The following is an 18,711-nucleotide window of genomic DNA, read 5'->3' as shown; positions in this document are numbered from 1 at the left end:
ACCTTTCGTTCTATCTTCACCTACTCACATGGGTCTATAACCCATTGGCACTTACTGTGTTTATATTGTTTGTATCATTATTTTTGCTATCAGCATATTATTATTATTTTCAATAAATATAGCATTTTACTAAGCCCGCAAAGTCCCAATCCCTTGACCTGAGGCATCAAACTTGCTCCAAAACGTTTTTCTGGGACGGAGGCTACACCTACTTATCTAGGTATCAGGGATCGACCCTTTTCTCCTGTCAGGGATGTGTCTGGATGGTGACTGTATCATTGTGTGTGTCAGGTTCCTATAAGGTGTCAGGATGTCACTGTCTATTTCTCCATGGAGGAGTGGGAGTATTTAGAAGGACACAAGGATCTCTACAAGGACGTCATGATGGAGAATCAGCCGCCCCTCACATCACCGGGTAAGAGGAGACTTTATTGTAAAGGAGAGAGCAGTACGGAGGCTCCACCTAGATCCCCCATCATCTGATAAATACATAGAAACAATGTATTCAGTCAGTGTGTGTGTTTCCTACAGATGGATCCAGTAATGGGAACCCACCAGAGAGATGTCCCCGTCCTCTGTATTCCCGGGATTCCACACAGGAAGGTCACACCATCCCTCACCATCAGGTAGATGATTGATAATTATTGGTAGTTATGATTTATGTACAAGCATATTTGTAACAATGAATATCTTATTTTATGTTTAGAGTGGAATCCTCTAATTAATCTTTAACAACAAATATTGATGTTAAAGAGGAGGATGAGGAATATGAGGTGATGAGTCAGTTTTCAAGGACACATGAATATAATGGAGCCACCTAATACCAGGAACCCACCAGAGAGATGTCCCCGTCCTCTGTATTCCTGGGATTCCACACATGAAGGTCACAACTATGTATAACAGTATCCGGTAGATGAATAACACTTATTAGTAGTTAAAGGAGAAGTACACCCAAAGGCTGTTTGGCTGTGTTTCTCCTGTGGATCACAGCAGTGCAGTTCCTTCTGCACTACTGCGACCCGTTTTCTGCTGACAGCTGGCTGAAGTCCGCTGACATTATAGAACCGATCCAGGCTCAGGGAACATCACGACAATAAGGGGGCGTGGCCAAGAGTGGCATGTGAGCAGACACATTTCACAGAGCTCCCGGAATACATCCTGAAAATATCCTGCTCCCGGACACCTAAATGCTCCGAATCTTCTCCAATCTTCTCCCACAAGTTCACTGCTGTTCCAGGCAGGTAAGCTGAAGTCCACAGCGGCCATGATGACCCAAAAGCATAAGGAAGATACAGCGCTGCCTGACTCCCAAAATGGTGCCCAGTGGGGAAGCACACATGGAACAGACAGGAAGGATGCTGTGAGTAAACCTCCTAAAACCCCCAAAACGGCTCCCAGGGATAATCAAAGGGATATGAGATTCTATGCCCACAAATTATCTGGTCATGAGGAGAGGGGGGTCGATGAGGAGTGTGCTTGTCCCCCAGAGATATCTGACACAGAACAGGAAGAGTCACAGTGGCTGCAGCAGCATACAACTCAAGCTGCCCGAGCAGGAGTGGAACAGTCTGTTATGGGAGAGGGAGGTGAGGAGCCTGCACAGCCAACCCCGTCTGATCTCCTGAGAGCTTTTAATACCACCTTGAAGGCACAGTTTGGGGGGCTGACAGAGGCAGTGGCCCTGATTAGACAAGGAAAATGTAGGGTTGCGGCGCTCAAATAACAGTCCGTATGAATGATAGGGACAGTCCAGTCTGCTTACCAGATGGAAAATCAAAATGAACCTGTCAGCAAGTAAAGATGGTGTTGAATCTCTCTTTTCCAACTTGGCTCAGTCAATTCAACGAAGACAGCAAGATATATGTAAACAAACAAAAAGAGATCTCATGGTGCAGTATATCCCAACTTTTTTAATACTTAGGAACAGGCCCACCACCAAGAACTCTGACAATGCCACACTATCAAATGATTAAATAGGTGGCTCACCAGAAATGCATAAATATAGGTGATGTATTCAAATACAGGCCGTCACCAGGATCCCTTTAACCACTTGCCGACCGCCGCAAGTACATATACTGCTGCGGTCAGCCCCTCACAGGCAGAGTGACGTATATAATATATACGTCACTAGCCTGTGAGGCTCTGGGGAGCGAGCGCATGCCGCCGGCGGCACGCTCCCGCTCGATCACGGACCCCCCCCCCCCCCCCGCGCATGTGACCGGCGGACCCGATGTCCGCCGGTCACTCAGCGATCGTCGGGGGAGAGGGAGAAAGGCAGGCGGCTAGTGTAAACAAGCCACCTGTCATTCTCCCCTGTGTAGAAACAATGGTCATACGGTTCTACTATGTAGGACCGTTGATCATTGTTCCTACAGCTCAAGCCACAACCAATCACAGTTAGAATCGCGCCCCTAGGGACACACACAGCCCCTCCCTCTCAAATAAAGTTAACCCCTTCGCTGCCAGTGTAATCTTACAGTAACAGTGCATGTGTATAGCACTGATTACTGTAGAAATGTCACTGGTAACCCCAAAAGTGTCAAAAATGTCAGTCAAGGGTCCGATCTGCCCGCCGCAATGTCGCAGTACCGCAAAAAAAATCGCAGATCGCCGCCATTACACGTTAAAAAAAAACAACAAAAATTACAAAAATCTTTCCCTTTGTTAGTAAACGCCATAACTTTTGTGCAAACCAATCAACCAAACATATGTAGCATAAAACAAATTGGCCGAAAATGTTAAAAAATTTAGATTTTTACATTTTTTTTTTTTGGGGAATTTCATATAAAAAATGTAAAAAATATTGTTATTTTTGCAAAATTGACGTTTTTTTTTGTTTATAGCGCATGATCAAAAAATCGCACAGGTGATCAAATACCACCAAAAGAAAGCTCTGTTTGTGGGGAAAAAAGGACGTCAAATTCGTTTAGGTACAGCGTTGCACGACAGCGCAATTGTCCGTTAAAGTCACGCAGTGCCGAATTGCAAAATACCCCCTGGTCTTTCAGCAGCCAAATCCTCCGGGGCTTAAGTGGTTAAGATCATCAAACAGTGATAGTCACACAGGCTGCTTACCAGACTCTAATGGAAAGTACACAGTTGTACGCAGGTAGTAGCTCCTCTCCACTTTCAATCGCCACACTCCGGATTACCCCAGAATGATACTCGCCTTCCCTGCGATCCTCCGCCGTCCTCCCCAGCCTTCCTGCAGCCATCCTCCCACTGTCCTCCTGCTGTGTGCTCAGCTGATGCCGGTACCTTCTTCCGGTTCCCTTCCCTACAAGCGCCGCGTCGCAGGGGGGTGGAACCGGCGGGAGATTAAAAAAAAGACATGATACAGTGTAATCTGTTAGGATTACAACTTTTGTATCGTGCCATTTCACCTAGAGGCTTTTCCAGTGCCCTGCCTGTACTATGTGCCTGGAAAATTGATAACGTCCATGGCATCTAAAAAGCGCTCTTTTAGCTCAAAAACGCTTTTGGACAAACTGGAAAACAGCGACGGGGAATCGGAATTATTTGAAGAACTGAGCGAAAGCGATTCCTGGGAAAATTCGTCATCCGGTACTAAAAGTGACGACAGCGAGGATTCTGCGACTGAGCTCAGCGATGTGCGGACTTAGTGCTCTGACTGCGGTGCGGATCAGGCAGCGCCCCCAAGATTCCCATTTACTGGAGCACCTGGTATGAAAGTTGACTTGACCATGACAACCCCTTGGCATACCTACAATTATTTCTGACCGATGAGGTTATTGAAAAAGTAGTTACCGATACAAATCGGTACAAAGAGCAACAATTGGCTACGCATCGGAAGTTTGCAAGATGCAGAAAGTGGGAACCAGTAACCAAAGATGACATTTGGAAATTTCTGGGCCTAATAATACTTCAAGGAGTGGTGGGGAAACCCCTGCAGAAGTGGTATTGAATAACCAATACAATACTTGCCACTCCATTCTTTGGCACGGTCATGTCAGATTCTCCCTCATAATGAAATATCTCCACTTCGAAAAAAATGAAGAATTTGATGAAATGTATTATTATTACATTATAATTTTTGATTTCGTGTTTCAAACGTTATCATACCCGGGATGTCTACTAGACTCTTGTTTGGACAGATTTAAGTGGGTTATTCCTAAGAATTACAGGCCTAAAATATAAAACAGATTTCCATGCAAAACAATGTACCCCTTTTAGCACAAAAATTCTGACATAATCAGACCGCCAGGAAGGTTAAGATACTCGCAAAGGCATTGGCCTTGGGACTAAACAAGGTTTTTGCATCTGGCTTTATGGAACAAAAATCTACATCAATTAACCTACGCAGACTATTCCTAAACTTACAATTTCCAGGGGACAATGTGGGTGACAGAGCGTTGCTGTCGCATATAAGGCCTTTGACAGCATTGAATGGAATTACTTGTGGTCAGTAATGTGTAACTATAGCTTTGGCAAAGGGTTTATCTCATGGATTCAACTACTTATTATACCCCAAAGGTGGCCATTAGGGAAGCGGCCAGGATGTTGGCCAGCTTCGATCTCCACAGGGGAAGAAGACATAGCTGCCCCCTGCCACCGCTCTTGTTTGCACTGGCTATTGAGCCTATGACTGCGCTCATTAGACTAGTGTGAAGATTTGCAGGTTTAAATATGGACAGGTACAAGAAAAAAAATGTTATACGCAGATGATACCATGCTCATCTGTGATCCGTGGTTGGGTAATGAAGATGGCTTCCTCTTCTCCCATACCTTTATCCAGTGGCTGGACAGAAGCATTCCTCCATCCACGCTCGTCCTGTGCAGAAACAGGTTCGTCCAGGCGAGTCAGCACTTGCTGCATCCGCCATAAGACATCTGCATCCAAGACCGTGGGTGCAGGTGAGCAAAGCACACTATTACTTTGCCATATTGTCGATTCTTCAGTCAGGATTACTGGACTATCAGCTGGTTCTTCTGAATATTCCCAGGTAAGGGGAGCCCAGCCCTGGAGCTGAGCAAAGTCCAGCAGTCTTCTGTAGGCGATTTCCTGCTCCCATTCCTGAACGGCCAGAAACTCCACATCTTCCAGTGCCCAGAGCACTTCCGAGATGTTCAGAATCCTTTCTCTGTAATCCATAATTTCTACTAACCGCCACTCAAAATCACTCCCTAAGTTAGGGTCCCCTGACAGCCTCTCGTACAACAGTCCCCGGCCGCCGTAGCCAAAGCCTTCCATTGGGCTGTCATCAGCTCCCCCCTCACCCCTTTTTCCTTTCCCCTTCCCCTCCCCCTTTTCCTCACTCTTCCTCCCTCTTACCTATCCTTCTTGATATCTGTCTGTATTTTTTCCTGACTTTTTTTCTTTATCTAGGTGATTGGCTCTGACACCTGAAGACTATGACCATTTTTTCTTTTGGGTCATTCCCATATTGTTCATAGACCAAATTGGGGTGTCGGTAGTTTTTGTATACTATGTACTACAAACACTACATTTGATATAGATACCGTAACCACTTCAGACCCCACGAACTGCCGCAGCTTGGTTAGGGTCTCACCGTCTCCTACCCACCCTGGACCTACGACAAGGCTCCAGGTTCCCCAGAAAGTGAAGCAGGAACAAGTACAAGCTCTTACACAAGCGCTAAAGGCCCGTACACACGTACCGATCGTCGGCATACAAACGTCGGCGGACGAAAGATCTGCCGATTGTACGCGTGTTAGTATGGTGCCTCCGACAGATGTCTGCGCACAATCCGCGGACAAAAGTCTTTCGTGCAAACATGAAAATTTTTGTCTGCGGACACCAGAACGGACGATTGTTCGCCTGTCAGTACAGAATTCGGCCGACAGACCGCAGATTTGCAAGACTGGGCATGCTCAGAAAATTAAAAACACAGGGAAAGTTAACCATTACATGACATCACTTCTGCAGTCAGCTGAAGTCTGCAGACAAAATTCTTGTGCTGTCCTTGTGCTGTCTTTGCACTTTTCAACAGACACCGACATCCCGGGGAGAAAAGACGAACATTTGTATGCCGACGATCGGTACGTGTGTACGGGGCTTTAGTGATTATCCAAGGGAGTATGAAGGACATAGTTAATCCCTTGTAGCATATTCCCCCAATGAGAGACAGGACTCTAGATTGAGGGTGAAGTATAACTCACGTTATTGAACAAGAAACATACTTTTATACAGTTTTCCCCCACAAGGTTACCGCCCAGGTGGACCTTGTTGAAAACAGGCCCTGACATTCACAATCTAATGAAAACAGAGTTTTACACTCCCATACAGTGTACACAAAGATATACACTGTGGGACAATCCCCCCTTCCCCTTAGCAGCCAACCCACATACACATATACATCCTATGATAAGCTTATCTTAAGGCAGACAGAACAATGTGAGGTCATTAACATTTAACAATCCACATTCCCTCCCAATACACAAACAATAGGGAAGTCTGCCAATGACAGTCTGTGTGTCTCCCTCACAGACAAGCACATAGAATACACTGTGTAAGGTGGTATTAAATCTTTATATTTCTATATGAAGATATGGTTGACAAATATTACTGTCCCACTTGAAGCATTCCAAACCATTAAATATCTCTCTTTCACTCATAGTGACGGTTAGTACCGTCACAGAGGGTAATTACGAATTGGTTTTAGAGGTTACATAGTTACATATATATTAAAAAAGAATAGCGCGCAAATGCAAAAGAAATAACTACCAAATCTGAAGACAATCCATAAATAAAAATGGGGGTTTGGTCCCACCATATGGCCATATCGTGCTCAAGCCCACTACTGCGTCAAAGTACCCCATTATCAGTGGGTCCTACACTATCCATGAAAAAGAGATGAATCCTGTAGTGCATTTGCACATCCTTCCCAGCAAGGAGTATTATCTCCAAGGGTTAGAAAGGCTGGATTCATCTCTTTTTCATGGATAGTGTAGGACCCACTGATAATGGGGTACTTTGATGCAGTAGTGGGCTTGAGCACGATATGGCCATATGGTGGGATCAAACCCCCATTTTTATTTATGGATTGTCTTCAGATTTGGTAGTTATTTCTTTTGCATTTGCGCGCTATTCTTTTTTAATATACATGTCTTTTGGTTCATAGCTGCAGCAGCTTTAGAAATACATGGGTATGCTCCCCCAAAAATTTTTTGCCTGTTTACTACATAGTTACATAGTTTGTGAGGTTGAAAAAAGACATCAGTCCATCCAGTTCAACCTGTGATGTGTGTGTGTGTGTGTGTGTGTGTGTGTGTGTGTTTGCTGTTAACTGTACATTGAATACCATTACCATTGGTTAATGGGGTCTGGGATTATGGGCATATTCATGCAAGTCGTGTATCGGCTAATGGTTATGATTTATTATGTTTCTATGGATGTAATACTTTTATGCTTTTAAATCCATATGTTGTATTGTATTTTGACTGAGCTGGAGACTGTACTGCTGGCACAATTTTCCAATTGTTCAGTCAATAAAATTTTATTTGAGAAAAAATGATCACGACAATAAAGTCAGGATCCACCTCCATGCCTGGACCGGCTCAGCCTCTCAGCAAGCCAATGAGAGCCTGAGGCAGCCGCTCCAACCCTCTCTACAGCCCAGCGCTCCAGTAACTGGGGGGGGAAAGAGCAGAGAGCAGGTGACTGACAGTCACCAGCTCTCTGCTTACGGAGCTATGAGAACCAAGTGATTGGCAGTGTTCATTTGCTCGGTTCTCAGTATTATAGAGGCACTGGGGGACAGATGCAGCTTTGGACCAATACTGCATTCACCTAGGTAAGTGTAATTCTTTAAAAAAAAAAACAACTCATACTTCTCTTTTAAGATCTATATACAAGTATGTTTATCACAATTAATGTTTTATTATATCTTTCAGAGTGGACACCTTGGGGATTATAATGTTCTTAAAGAAGAGTATAAAGAGGAGGATGAGGAGTATGGAGTGATGGAGGAGTTTTCAGAAGGACACAAGGATATGATGGAGCTACCTAATACCAGGAACCCACCAGAGAGATGTCCCCATCCTCTGTATTCCCAGGATTCCAGACAGGAGGATCACACCGTCCCTCACCATTACAAGGTTAGTGGCATCTAGAACATGGACTTGTTAAGGTGATGTTGATTTGTTTAAATATGTCACAGTATTAAAGGTTTATATTTTACAGATGACCTTTTCTATTATATTTTTGGTTTAGGGTGAAGACCTGATAGATATAAAAGTTGAAGTTAAAGCAGAAGAAGAAGAGAGGTATGTGAGGGATGATCAGCAGTCTATCGAGGAGGATGGAATAACAGGGACATTTATAAAGGAGGACACTCCTACAGAGATCAGCACAGGTGGGTCATTAACACTAAATACATTCCTCCACCCATACTGCTTACTGATTAGGCAAGGGCTGGGTGATATCAGCATGTAATCCCCTGGTCACTTTCCTGAGCTGTGTTCCCCGTCCTGTATTCCTCTTGGATATTCTTCCTTCTCTGTGCTGCAGACAAAATTTATGTATCTAGACTGGATTTATGGAGATTCTGGGGTTCAGCTGGCAGCAAAATGTTTATTTTCACAATCTGTGTTTAGACCTAGGCACCTGGGGTATGTGCTTTGGGTCTCCTTTCCCATGCCCAGGCAGTGACAGGAGTCACTTTGGGGGGGGGGGGGGCTAGTGGAACCCAGTTTACCTTAGAGAGGTCAGGAAACTCCTTGTCCAGCTCCCCCAACCCCCTCCTATGTGTACTATGTGTAAGTCACCCTGTGTCAATTAGGGGCACAGGGTGACCGAGAACCCCAGTCAGGTCTGTCCTAACCAGACTCATGGTACAGCCACACTGGACTCAGCATTTAATTTTACCCCTGTTATCCTGGGTTCTTTATGTGTGGTTTGTGTTGAAAGCATGGAGAGGCTCTTTCACTTGGGACAGTAATATATTTCTTGAGGGATATTTTTCAGGAATAAGAAGATAAATAATTCCACCTTCCAAACTGCTAGAATATTGTAGGAGTGTGTCAGACCATTGCTAGATAGTTTGAGGTGGGGTGGGGATTGTTATGTGTTTTTGAAGTGCCTGTATTCCATTATTTTATTTTATTATATTTTTATATTGTCACATTGGTAGCAAGTGGTGGGATAGTGCTTCCTTCCTGTGAACAGGTCCAAACAACCACCGGGATCCAAGATCAGGATAGCAGACTTAGGTCACCCCATCAGAAATATGGACCTGGCATCAGAGTTCCAGGGGCTGTTGCGGATCCCCCTTTCAGTATTCCTAAGGACTGTGTCTGCGGATCAATACCTGGAGATTTGGGTGGAGGTCTGGATTGGAGCCCTTTAGGTCGCTGATAGCCACCAGGGCAAGTGCTTTCCAACCCTAGGGCAACGGCCAGTGACCAATGGGAGTTGCAGAAGCCATTCCTGGGAGAGCGGCCCCAGGAGCAATGGGTGTCCGAGTTGGACAGGCTGGTCCAGCAGGAAATAGAGCTGGATAATTGATATCGGCCTCTACAATGGCACGCAGAGCAGGAATATTTAGGGAAGACAACCGAATGCTCTCCGGAATGATATGACTGTAATGGCCCTGGATTGATGTGTGAGAGCCTTACAGATGGTTTTGTGTTTGGCGATGAAAGGGAACCTGCCCTTGAGTACCTGCAAGAATACAGAGAGGCTATAGTCTGTCTCATAGGGGTGTCGGAGCTTAAACCTGATCTGGAATACTTGCTAAAGAAAGAACAGCATCTGGAAAGGGCATACAGGGAACTGCTAGAACACGTTTAGCAGTATGCCACAGAATCGGCAGCGGAAACTCCGGAAATTGCTATCCCCTATTCCAGGCCTCGACAAACCCCGGGCGCCAGGTCGCATTTGCGACTAGAATTAGCGACCTGGCGCCTGGGGGGCCCTGCAGGAGCTGTCCTGTCCCTTTTGCGCCCCCACCTTCTTTCCCGAGTGCACGGACTTCCACGCCGTCCATAAATTGAGGCCCCGGCTTTTCGGCCTTCTTCTGTTAGATGAGAGGCTAGGGGAACTGGCGCCCTCTTGTGGTGGCCGGGAGTAATGCATGTTATCAATGCCTTCCTTCTCATCTGCTCTTTGGAAGGAGATGGGAAGTTTTTGCAGGCTTCATCTCTCTGTCCAGTTACCTTTACTTAAAGGTAGGTGGACAGGGAGTGTGGTTATTATTATTAATTTATTTTTTAAATTAAAAAAAAAATAAATAATAATACATTTTTTCTTTTTTTTAATTATTAAAAAAAAAAATAAAACATTCTTTTTTTTTTTTCAATTCTTATTAAAAAAATGAGATATATATATATATATATATATATATATATATATATATATATAGATAGATAGATAGATAGATAGATAGATAGATAGATAGATAGATAGATAGATAGATAGATAGATAGATATATATATATATCTCTCTATTATTATATATCATTTTTTTTTAATAAGAATTGAAAAAAAAAAAGAATGTTTATATTATATATACAGCCGAAGGCCCCTTTCACACGGGCTGTCTGATCGGGTCCGCCTGTCAGTTTTTCAGACAGACCTGATCAGACCCCTCATTCTCCTCTATGGAGCGGTAATCGGAGGATCGGATCAGATGGCATCGGATGGAAAAAGACAGACAGTCTGTTTCCATCCAATTGCGCTATAGAGGAGAGTGGGGTTCTAGTCGTATTTATGTGTAAATTTAGTATCCGTTTTATTAAATAAAGCTTGGTTGTTAGTTTAAAAAAAAAAAAACTGGCTCCTAACTTTTTTAGCTGGCTCCTAGATTTCAGGCAAATTTGTCAAGCCCTGCCCTATTCTCAAGTGCTGACAACAGGGCAGAACTCTGCAAGCCACTGTCCAGCACTGATAGCATCTTCTGGGTTCCACAGACAGGAGATGGTTAACCTCGATCCCCAGACACCAGTTCCAGAGACTGGGGATTTAATAGACTTTTCTGCTGAGGAAGAACAACCCGGTGAGCCTCCATCAGAAGAGCTGGCTTCGGAGCATGGTGCTGTTTTCCTCTACATACAACAATCAGTGGCCCTGAAGGATTTGTGCAAGGCCACCGATGTTTCACTTTACTGCCCAGTGGAACAGCTGGGAGCTGGGCAGAACGCTACTGGCCTCTGCTCACAACAATCAACTCCGTGGGACCTCCAGGGAGAGAATGCAATTGGCACCTCACAACTTCAGCCTGAGGCGATATCAGTGGATGGGAGCGCGGTATCCACTGAGAGCAACCCAGCAGAAGAGCTTGCAACAGTGCTGCTGGCCTCTGCCCCCAACTAACAGAAGATGAATTTCCTGTGGTAGTGGATAAGACTTCAGATTCCACTGACATAACCCCAGAAAAAGGTCTAGCATTGGGACAGGAGGATGTCAACCTTGCTATGCAAACACTGGGATGTTGTCATCTATTAAAAGTGGATGGGACTACAGTCTCCACCTGTATGCCCCAGGGATGCTGTGCAGTCTGCCCAGATCCCCAAAAGCATGACTGTTAGGAGAATACCTGTAAAGAGTGAAGACCAATGGCTGACGTCAGGCAAGCTCAGTTCTGAGGTCAGCGCGAGAAAGGAAAGTCTGAATCACTAGACCAATAATCCTTCTTGAGGTCACAAGCCACGTTCGATGCAGGAGAGAGTTTCATAGTTGGGGTCACAAGACAAGGTCGATGCCGGAGGAGAGTTTCATAGTCGGGGTCACAAGCCAAGGTTGATTTCCAAACAGCAATAGAAGTAGCTCAAGTAGTAAGCAGGATCAGACCACAATAATGTGGCGACAGGAAGTGCAGAGGTAAGGCTTATATAGGAAGTTAATGGGAGGCGCAAGAAGTTCAAGGTTCAATAGTAATCAAGACACAAGGCAGGGTTGTCCAATAGATCAGGCAGGGAGCTGTCCAGCATCCTAGAGAGCTCAGTAAGAAGAATCAATGCTAGACACCGGAGAGGTCCCAGGTTGAAGCCCAGGTCCTGACAGTGACTGTGTGAGCCCAGCCACCCTGTCTTCTCTCCAGCAGCTGAAAGGACACCAGGGGGAAGGACCAGTCTGCACTTCTCCTCAGCAGCGGTTATGTTCTACGAGAGAGGCAGAGGTTGGCTGGGTGAGAAACGCTCTGTTCGAGACAATTTGTTTGGGGTACTGTGTGGGTATGGGCATTTGGGGACTTGAACTACGGACTCACTACGAAGTCAACCTGTTTGGGGTCTCCTTCTGTGTTAGTCTTCTGCCGAAAGAGGGAAGATATGTGAGGGGAGTCACTTTGGGTGGGGGGCTTGTGGAACCCAGCTTACCTTAGAGAGGTCAGGAAACTCCTTGTCCAGCTCTCCCGGTCCCTACTATGTGTAAATAGAGAGAGAAATCAAATCAGCGCGATCAAAATTTCAATGAACTTTTTTCAATTTCAATGGCAGCATGCATTCAGTGCTTTCACATCACACAAATGAATAACAGTAAAATGTAAATAATGCAGTGCCAAAGGTATAATAGTGAAAAAAGTGACAAAATATTCTTAAAATCCCATACAAGAAACGTGGATAGATCACATAAATTCACATAAATAGTGAAAAAAATGGAGGCAAAATATTGAAATGTCCTCCTAATTGTGTAGATCAAAAAAACTCAATAGAATCCAAAATATAATATACAGTATATAATAAATGGTGCATCAAAAAAGAAAGAAGAGAAAAAGTCCCAAATAAAGTAATCCTTCTGTGCCATGCTCAAATTACTATAAAGTGTTGGTGCTTCACTCCACACTCGAGTGCTGTTTACGTGCTCAATAGCAGCTCACCTCATTCATTAACTCATATATTCCAATGAGTCAAATACACATTAATACCCAAGGATTCCAGATGAATGGGATGGATAATAACCCCCTTCCTTTCCAGGGCTCCAAGATCCAGGTAAAAAGATAAAGGCCCTGCTCATATGAAAACAAATAGACAATCTAGTGCTCTCTGAATGGCTTTTAATGAATAAAGTAAAACGGCATAATAACTCACGTTTAAAAGTACCTAAGCAGTGCGGGCTGTAACAAACTCGTCCAACAGGAAGTGATCTGACCATCCTGGATCCGACGTACTCGAGCAGGCTCCTCCCCTCTTACTCGTTGCATCACTACTTTGACTATGTCAGCAGGGGTGGAGCCTCGAGTGCAATCAAAACCATCAGTTAAAACCAAAACCATTATATCAGTGACCATATTTAATGGTTTTGATTGCACTCGAATGTTTGGGAAGTGTTATGGGACCACTGTTACTCCCATGCAAAGTGTTTTTTTCCGGGTTGCGATTGCTGGCATTTATCAGAAGAGGGGATATTTTTGCAAGGAAAGGGGCGGACACTTCCGGTCTGTATATTTGATAATGGATGATGTTCGATGGAGGCTCCACCCCTGCTGACAAAGTCCTAGTGTGGCTACAGGTATCAGCAGGGGGGCAGGAGAAGGCCCCAAAATGTCTGCAAGCTTTGATTGTTATCAACAGATCTAAGGAATATATTTTCTCTCTCATAAAAGCTAAAATGTTAGCGGCAGAGACATGAAGATAATTCCTTACATCTGTTGATCCCACTGTTGCCACCAATCTGTCTCTGATTTGTACAGGCAGATACAAATCTTACATACAATCTGGTGCACTCTAAGGGTTGGGGAGCAGTCTAGCAATTAGCACACACTATTAGGATTCTTCCATATATCCTACAAGCTAGAACCCTGGTATTAATCACTCTTTCCACTGTCCAGACACACAACAACCCATAGCCTGCCACCACCCAACAGTTTGTTGGTAGACTGGTCTGCTGGGCCATCACATACGCACAGATATTGGTCTGGCAGATGTGTTAGTTTACAATCTGCATGCAATCTGCTAACATGCAGTGCAATTGCATACCGACTGGCACGTAACTTAGACCGAGCACATAGACACTGCAATCCAACAATCTTTCCAGAGATATGAGCCCTAGCTTAGGTCTTTTATTCATTTTATAATCTAATATCCCGAAAGTGGGCAGTGCATAAAATATATACAAAGAAAAAGGAGTTACAAAAAAAGATAAAAAGACACACAATTGGCAATTCGCTATGAAAATAAAAAGGGATAAAAACAGAAATAAATTTTACCAAAGTTTATCCTTTGACAGAAGCATGTCAGACACATCAGTACCTTCCCAGTAGAACTGGCTTCATGGAATAACAACGTTCATATTTCAGGTTCCCCAATTTATTGGAATATGGATGTGGGCTGGACTTTAGCCCTTGGTCAATCAACCCTCTGGAGTTTTCGGTCTCAGCCCACAGGATGTTTTGTGTTCTGAAATAACCAGAGTTAAATTGGCCCAGAATGGCGCTAATCACTATGTCAGGGATAGGATTTCCAAAACCAGCGCATCGGTCCGAGTGCGACAAGACCAATCACTTTCTGCCTACCGGCTGGCCGCATTCAGACACCATATAACAGTTTTGTGTGTTTCTCTAGGATCCTCCTTTAGGTAGCCCAACATGTGTACCATCAGAAGAAGGAATTATAATATTTTACCTTTTATGAGAGCTTAAATATATTCCTTAGATCTGTTGATACCAAAGTTTGCAGACATTTTGGGGCCTTTTCCTGCCCCCCTGCTGATACCTGTAGCCACACTGGCTAGGACTTTTTTTTTTTGAGGCTTCCAGAAGGTGGCAATCTATCTTTACTCGGATGGCAGACTTTTATTAGCATCTAATGCCCCATACACACGTACAGATTATCTGCAGACTTTTGTCTGCAGACTTACCAAAACCATATAATATGAGGTCAAACCTAAACACTTTCAATTTGTATGCAATCCGGCAGGCCCTTGCACTACATAGAAAAGGTAAGTCTGCAGACAAAAGTCTACAGATAATCTGCACGTGTGTATGGGGCATAAGTGTCAACTCGATCCTTGGAACCGGCCCTGTCCTTTTCAAATGCTAATGAAAGAACATGTGTATGATTGATCACTAAATACTATATCTTTAATAACTTCTAGAATTAAACTACATCTACAATTATACTACCTCTAAAGATCACATCTCACTAAGGCCCCAGCTTTCTTACTCTTACATTTATGTTACACTGATGTGGGCAGAGTCCTGGTTTAGGGGAACCAATCTGCTTATTTCTAGTAATAATCTTTTTATTTCTATTTTAGTACATGGACGGGAGAAGAGGAAAACCTCAGAGGATTGTCTCACTTTGTCTCCAGACTGTAAAGTAGAAGATGAGGACATCACACAGTATAGTCCAGGAGAAAACCCGGCTACCTCAAATGTCCATCCGGCATCACACAGTGTAGATGGACCATCGTATTCCTCCTATCCTGAGGAACCTCAGACTGTGAGGGACGGTGCCATCCTTCCAACCCATAAGAGGTTCTCCTGTCCTGAGTGCGGGAAGTGCTTCCATTCTAAATACAATCTTAAAGTGCATAAAAGAACTCACACAGGGGAAAAGCTGTATGCCTGTTCTGAGTGTGAGAAATGTTTCTGTTCTACAAATGCTCTTAATGTGCATAAAAGATCTCACACGGGGGAGAAGCCGTTTTGCTGTCCTGAGTGTGGGAAATATTTTTCACAGATATCCAATCTTTATAAACATCAGAGATTGCACACAGGGGAGAAGCCGTATTCCTGTCTCGAATGCGGGAAATGTTTCCATTCTAACTCCGAACTTAATGGGCATAAGAGGTCTCACACGGGGGAGAAGCCGTTTTCCTGTCCTGAGTGTGGGAAATATTTTTCACAGATGTCCAATCTTTATAAACATCAGAGATTGCACACAGGGGAGAAGCCGTATTCCTGTCTCGAGTGTGGGAAATGTTATTCACAGAAGTCCCATCTTTACAAACATCAGAGGTCTCACTCAGGTGAGAAGCCATATCCCTGCCCTGAGTGCGGGAAATGTTTCCATTCGAACTCCGAACTTAATGTGCATAAGAGGTCTCACACGGGGGAGAAGCCATATTCCTGTCCTGAATGTGGGCAACGTTTTTCACTGAAGTCACATCTTTATGGACATCAGAGGTCTCACTCGGGTGAAAAGCCATATCCCTGCCCTGAGTGTGGGAAATGTTTCCAATATCAATCCAAACTTAATGTGCATAAGAGGTCTCACACGGGGGAGAAGCCGTATTCCTGTCCCGAGTGTGGGAAATGTTATTCACAGAAGTCACATCTTTATGGACATCAGAGGTCTCACACGGGGGAGAAGCCGTATTCCTGTCCCGAGTGTGGGAAATGTTTTTCACAGAAGTCAATTCTTTATAGACATCAGAGGTCTCACTCGGGTGAGAAGCCATATCCCTGCCCTGAGTGCAGGAAATGTTTCCATTCTAAATCCGATCTTAATGTGCATAAGAGGTCTCACACGGGGGAGAAGCCGTATTCCTGTCCCGAGTGTGGGAAAAGTTTTTCACATAAGTCAAGTCTTTACAAACATCATAGATTGCATACAGGGCAAAAAATGTATTCTTGTCTAGTGTGTGGGAAATGTTTTTCACAGAAGTTCAATCTTTACACACATCAGAGATCTCATACGGGGGAGAAGCCATATTCGTGTCCTGAGTGCAGTAAATGTTTTTCACAGAAGTCCCATCTTTACAAACATCAGAGATCTCACACAGGGGAGAAGCCATATTCCTGTCCTGAGTGCGGGATATGTTTTTCACAGAAGTGCAATCTTTACAAACATCAGAGATCTCACACTGGGAGAAGCCATATTCCTGTCCTGAGTGAGGGAGTTGTTCCTCCCTGAAGTCCTGTCCTTCTGTACATCAGGAATCCCACACAACCCTTGAGGTGTATTAGTGCCTTTAGGGATCCCACACAACCCTCGAGGTGTATTAGTGCCTTGAGTGTGGGAAATGTATTCTATATGAATGTTGCTGGACATCACAGCTCCCATGTGGGAAAGAAGCACACACCGATATACACCTCAGATATACTCCATGGCTGATCTTCATCATGTAAGAAACACTTCATCCATGTCTTTGGGTTATCTCTGATCTTCTTATGAAGTGTTGTACCGTGTTGGCCATTGATAGCAGTAGAAAAATAAAAATGGAGACATTACCTTTCATTGGCTGAGTACATTTTGTAGTGTAAGCTTTCACAAACACTTATATGTCCATTTAAAAAGAAAAATAGTTGATCTAATGTGTTAAAGTAAATGTTAATATATAGATTATAATAATATATATACACTGCTCAAAAAATGTAAGTAACACTTTTTAATCAAAGTATAGAATCAATTCAATTCAACTCCTGGGATATTGATCTCTTTAGTTAAGTAGTAGAGGGGGTTGTTAATCAGTTTTAGCTGCTTGCATTAGATGGGCAACAATGAGGCAACCTCCAAAACAAGAATGTTTTTACAGGTGGAGGCCACTGGCTTTTTCCCCCTACTCATCTTTTCTCTTTTCCACTAGGTTTGCATTTGGCTAGGGTCAGTGTCACTACTGGTAGCATAAGGCAATACCTGGACCCTATAGAGGTTGTGCAGGCATTCCATCTCCTCCATGGTGGCACATCAATGCATGCCATTGCCAGAAGGTTTGCTGTGTCTCCCAGCACAGTCTCAAGATCATGGAGGAGATTCCAAGTGACAGGCAGTTACTCTAGGAGAGCTGAACAGGGCCGTAGAAGGTTCTTAACCCATCAGCAGGACCGGTATCTGCTCCTTTGTGCAAGGAGAAACAGGATGAGCACTGCCAGAGCCCTACAAAATGACCTCCAGCAGGCCACCTGTGTGAATGTCTCTGACAAAACAATCAGAAACAGACTTCATGAGGGTGGCCTGAGGGCCGACGTCCTCTAGTGGGCCTTGTGCTCACTGCCCGGCACTGTGGTGCCTGATTGGCATTTGCTATTGAACACCAGAATTGGCAGGTCTGCCATTGGCGCCCTGTGCTTTTCAAAGATAAGAGCAGGTTCACCCTGAGCACATGTAACATACGTGAAAAGGTCTGGAGAAGCCGTGGGGAATGTTGTGCCTGCCTGTAATATTGTTCAGCATGACCAGTTGGGTGGTGGGTCAGTGATGGTCTGGGGAGGCGTATCCATGGAGGGACACACAGACCTCTACAGGCTAGACAATGGCACCCTGACTGCCATTAGGTATTGGGATGAAATCCTTGGACCTATTGTCAGACCCTATGCTGGGGAAGTGGGTCCTGGGTTCCTCATGGGCAAGGGTATGCAGCCAGTTCTTGGAGGATGAAGGAATTGATACCATTGAATGGCCCCCCACCCTCACCTGACCTAAATCCAATAGAACACCTCTGGTACATTCTGTTTTGGTCCATCCAACGCCACCAGGTTACACCTCAGTCTGTTCAGGAGCTCAGCAAAATGGACTAGCCTGCTGCATCATTTTTTTCACTTTGATTTTCGGGGTGTCTTTGAATTCAGCCCTCTGTAGGGTGATAATTTTCATTTCCATCAAACAATGTGGCATTCTTTCCTTCCTAACACATTACCCAGTCCATACCAGTATAGATCCTAACACATTACCCAGTCCATATCAGTATAAATATCCAGCATGATATTTTTCCCCATTTAAGATCTGATGTGTTTTCAAAGTATTCCTTTAATGTTTTTGTAGCAGTATATATAATAAATGGTATTGTATAGATTATAATTAAATACCAATTACTATTAAGAAGGCCTGAAACCTTTCCCCTAGAATGAT

The 18,711-nt window shown here is 44.2% G+C and overlaps 3 protein-coding genes across 3 annotated transcripts in view; 2 read left to right on the top strand and 1 right to left on the bottom strand.

Annotated features, from left to right (window-relative positions):
- Positions 1–18,711, top strand: part of LOC309550702 (uncharacterized protein) — a 975,511-nt gene that overhangs the window by 210,809 nt on the left and 745,991 nt on the right. The window lies entirely within an intron of this gene.
- The window catches only part of LOC309550720 (uncharacterized protein), a 590,048-nt gene that overhangs the window by 70,623 nt on the left and 500,714 nt on the right, over positions 1–18,711 (bottom strand). The gene's annotated exons all lie outside the window — the stretch shown is intronic.
- LOC309549977 (uncharacterized protein) lies at positions 1,265–16,776 on the top strand (the record flags this gene model as incomplete). Its single annotated transcript, XM_082250453.1, has 3 exons — positions 1,265–1,586; positions 12,851–12,909; positions 16,024–16,776. The coding sequence occupies 3 exons, from the start codon at positions 1,265–1,267 to the stop codon at positions 16,774–16,776; spliced, it is 1,134 nt and encodes a 377-aa protein (XP_082106579.1).

This window comes from Pelophylax lessonae (assembly GCF_965119305.1).
Source record: "Pelophylax lessonae genome assembly, chromosome: 3".
NCBI classification, from domain to species: domain Eukaryota; kingdom Metazoa; phylum Chordata; class Amphibia; order Anura; family Ranidae; genus Pelophylax; species Pelophylax lessonae.
The sequence above is the reverse complement of the archived record's forward strand: the minus strand, read 5'-3'. Positions and strand labels throughout refer to the sequence as shown.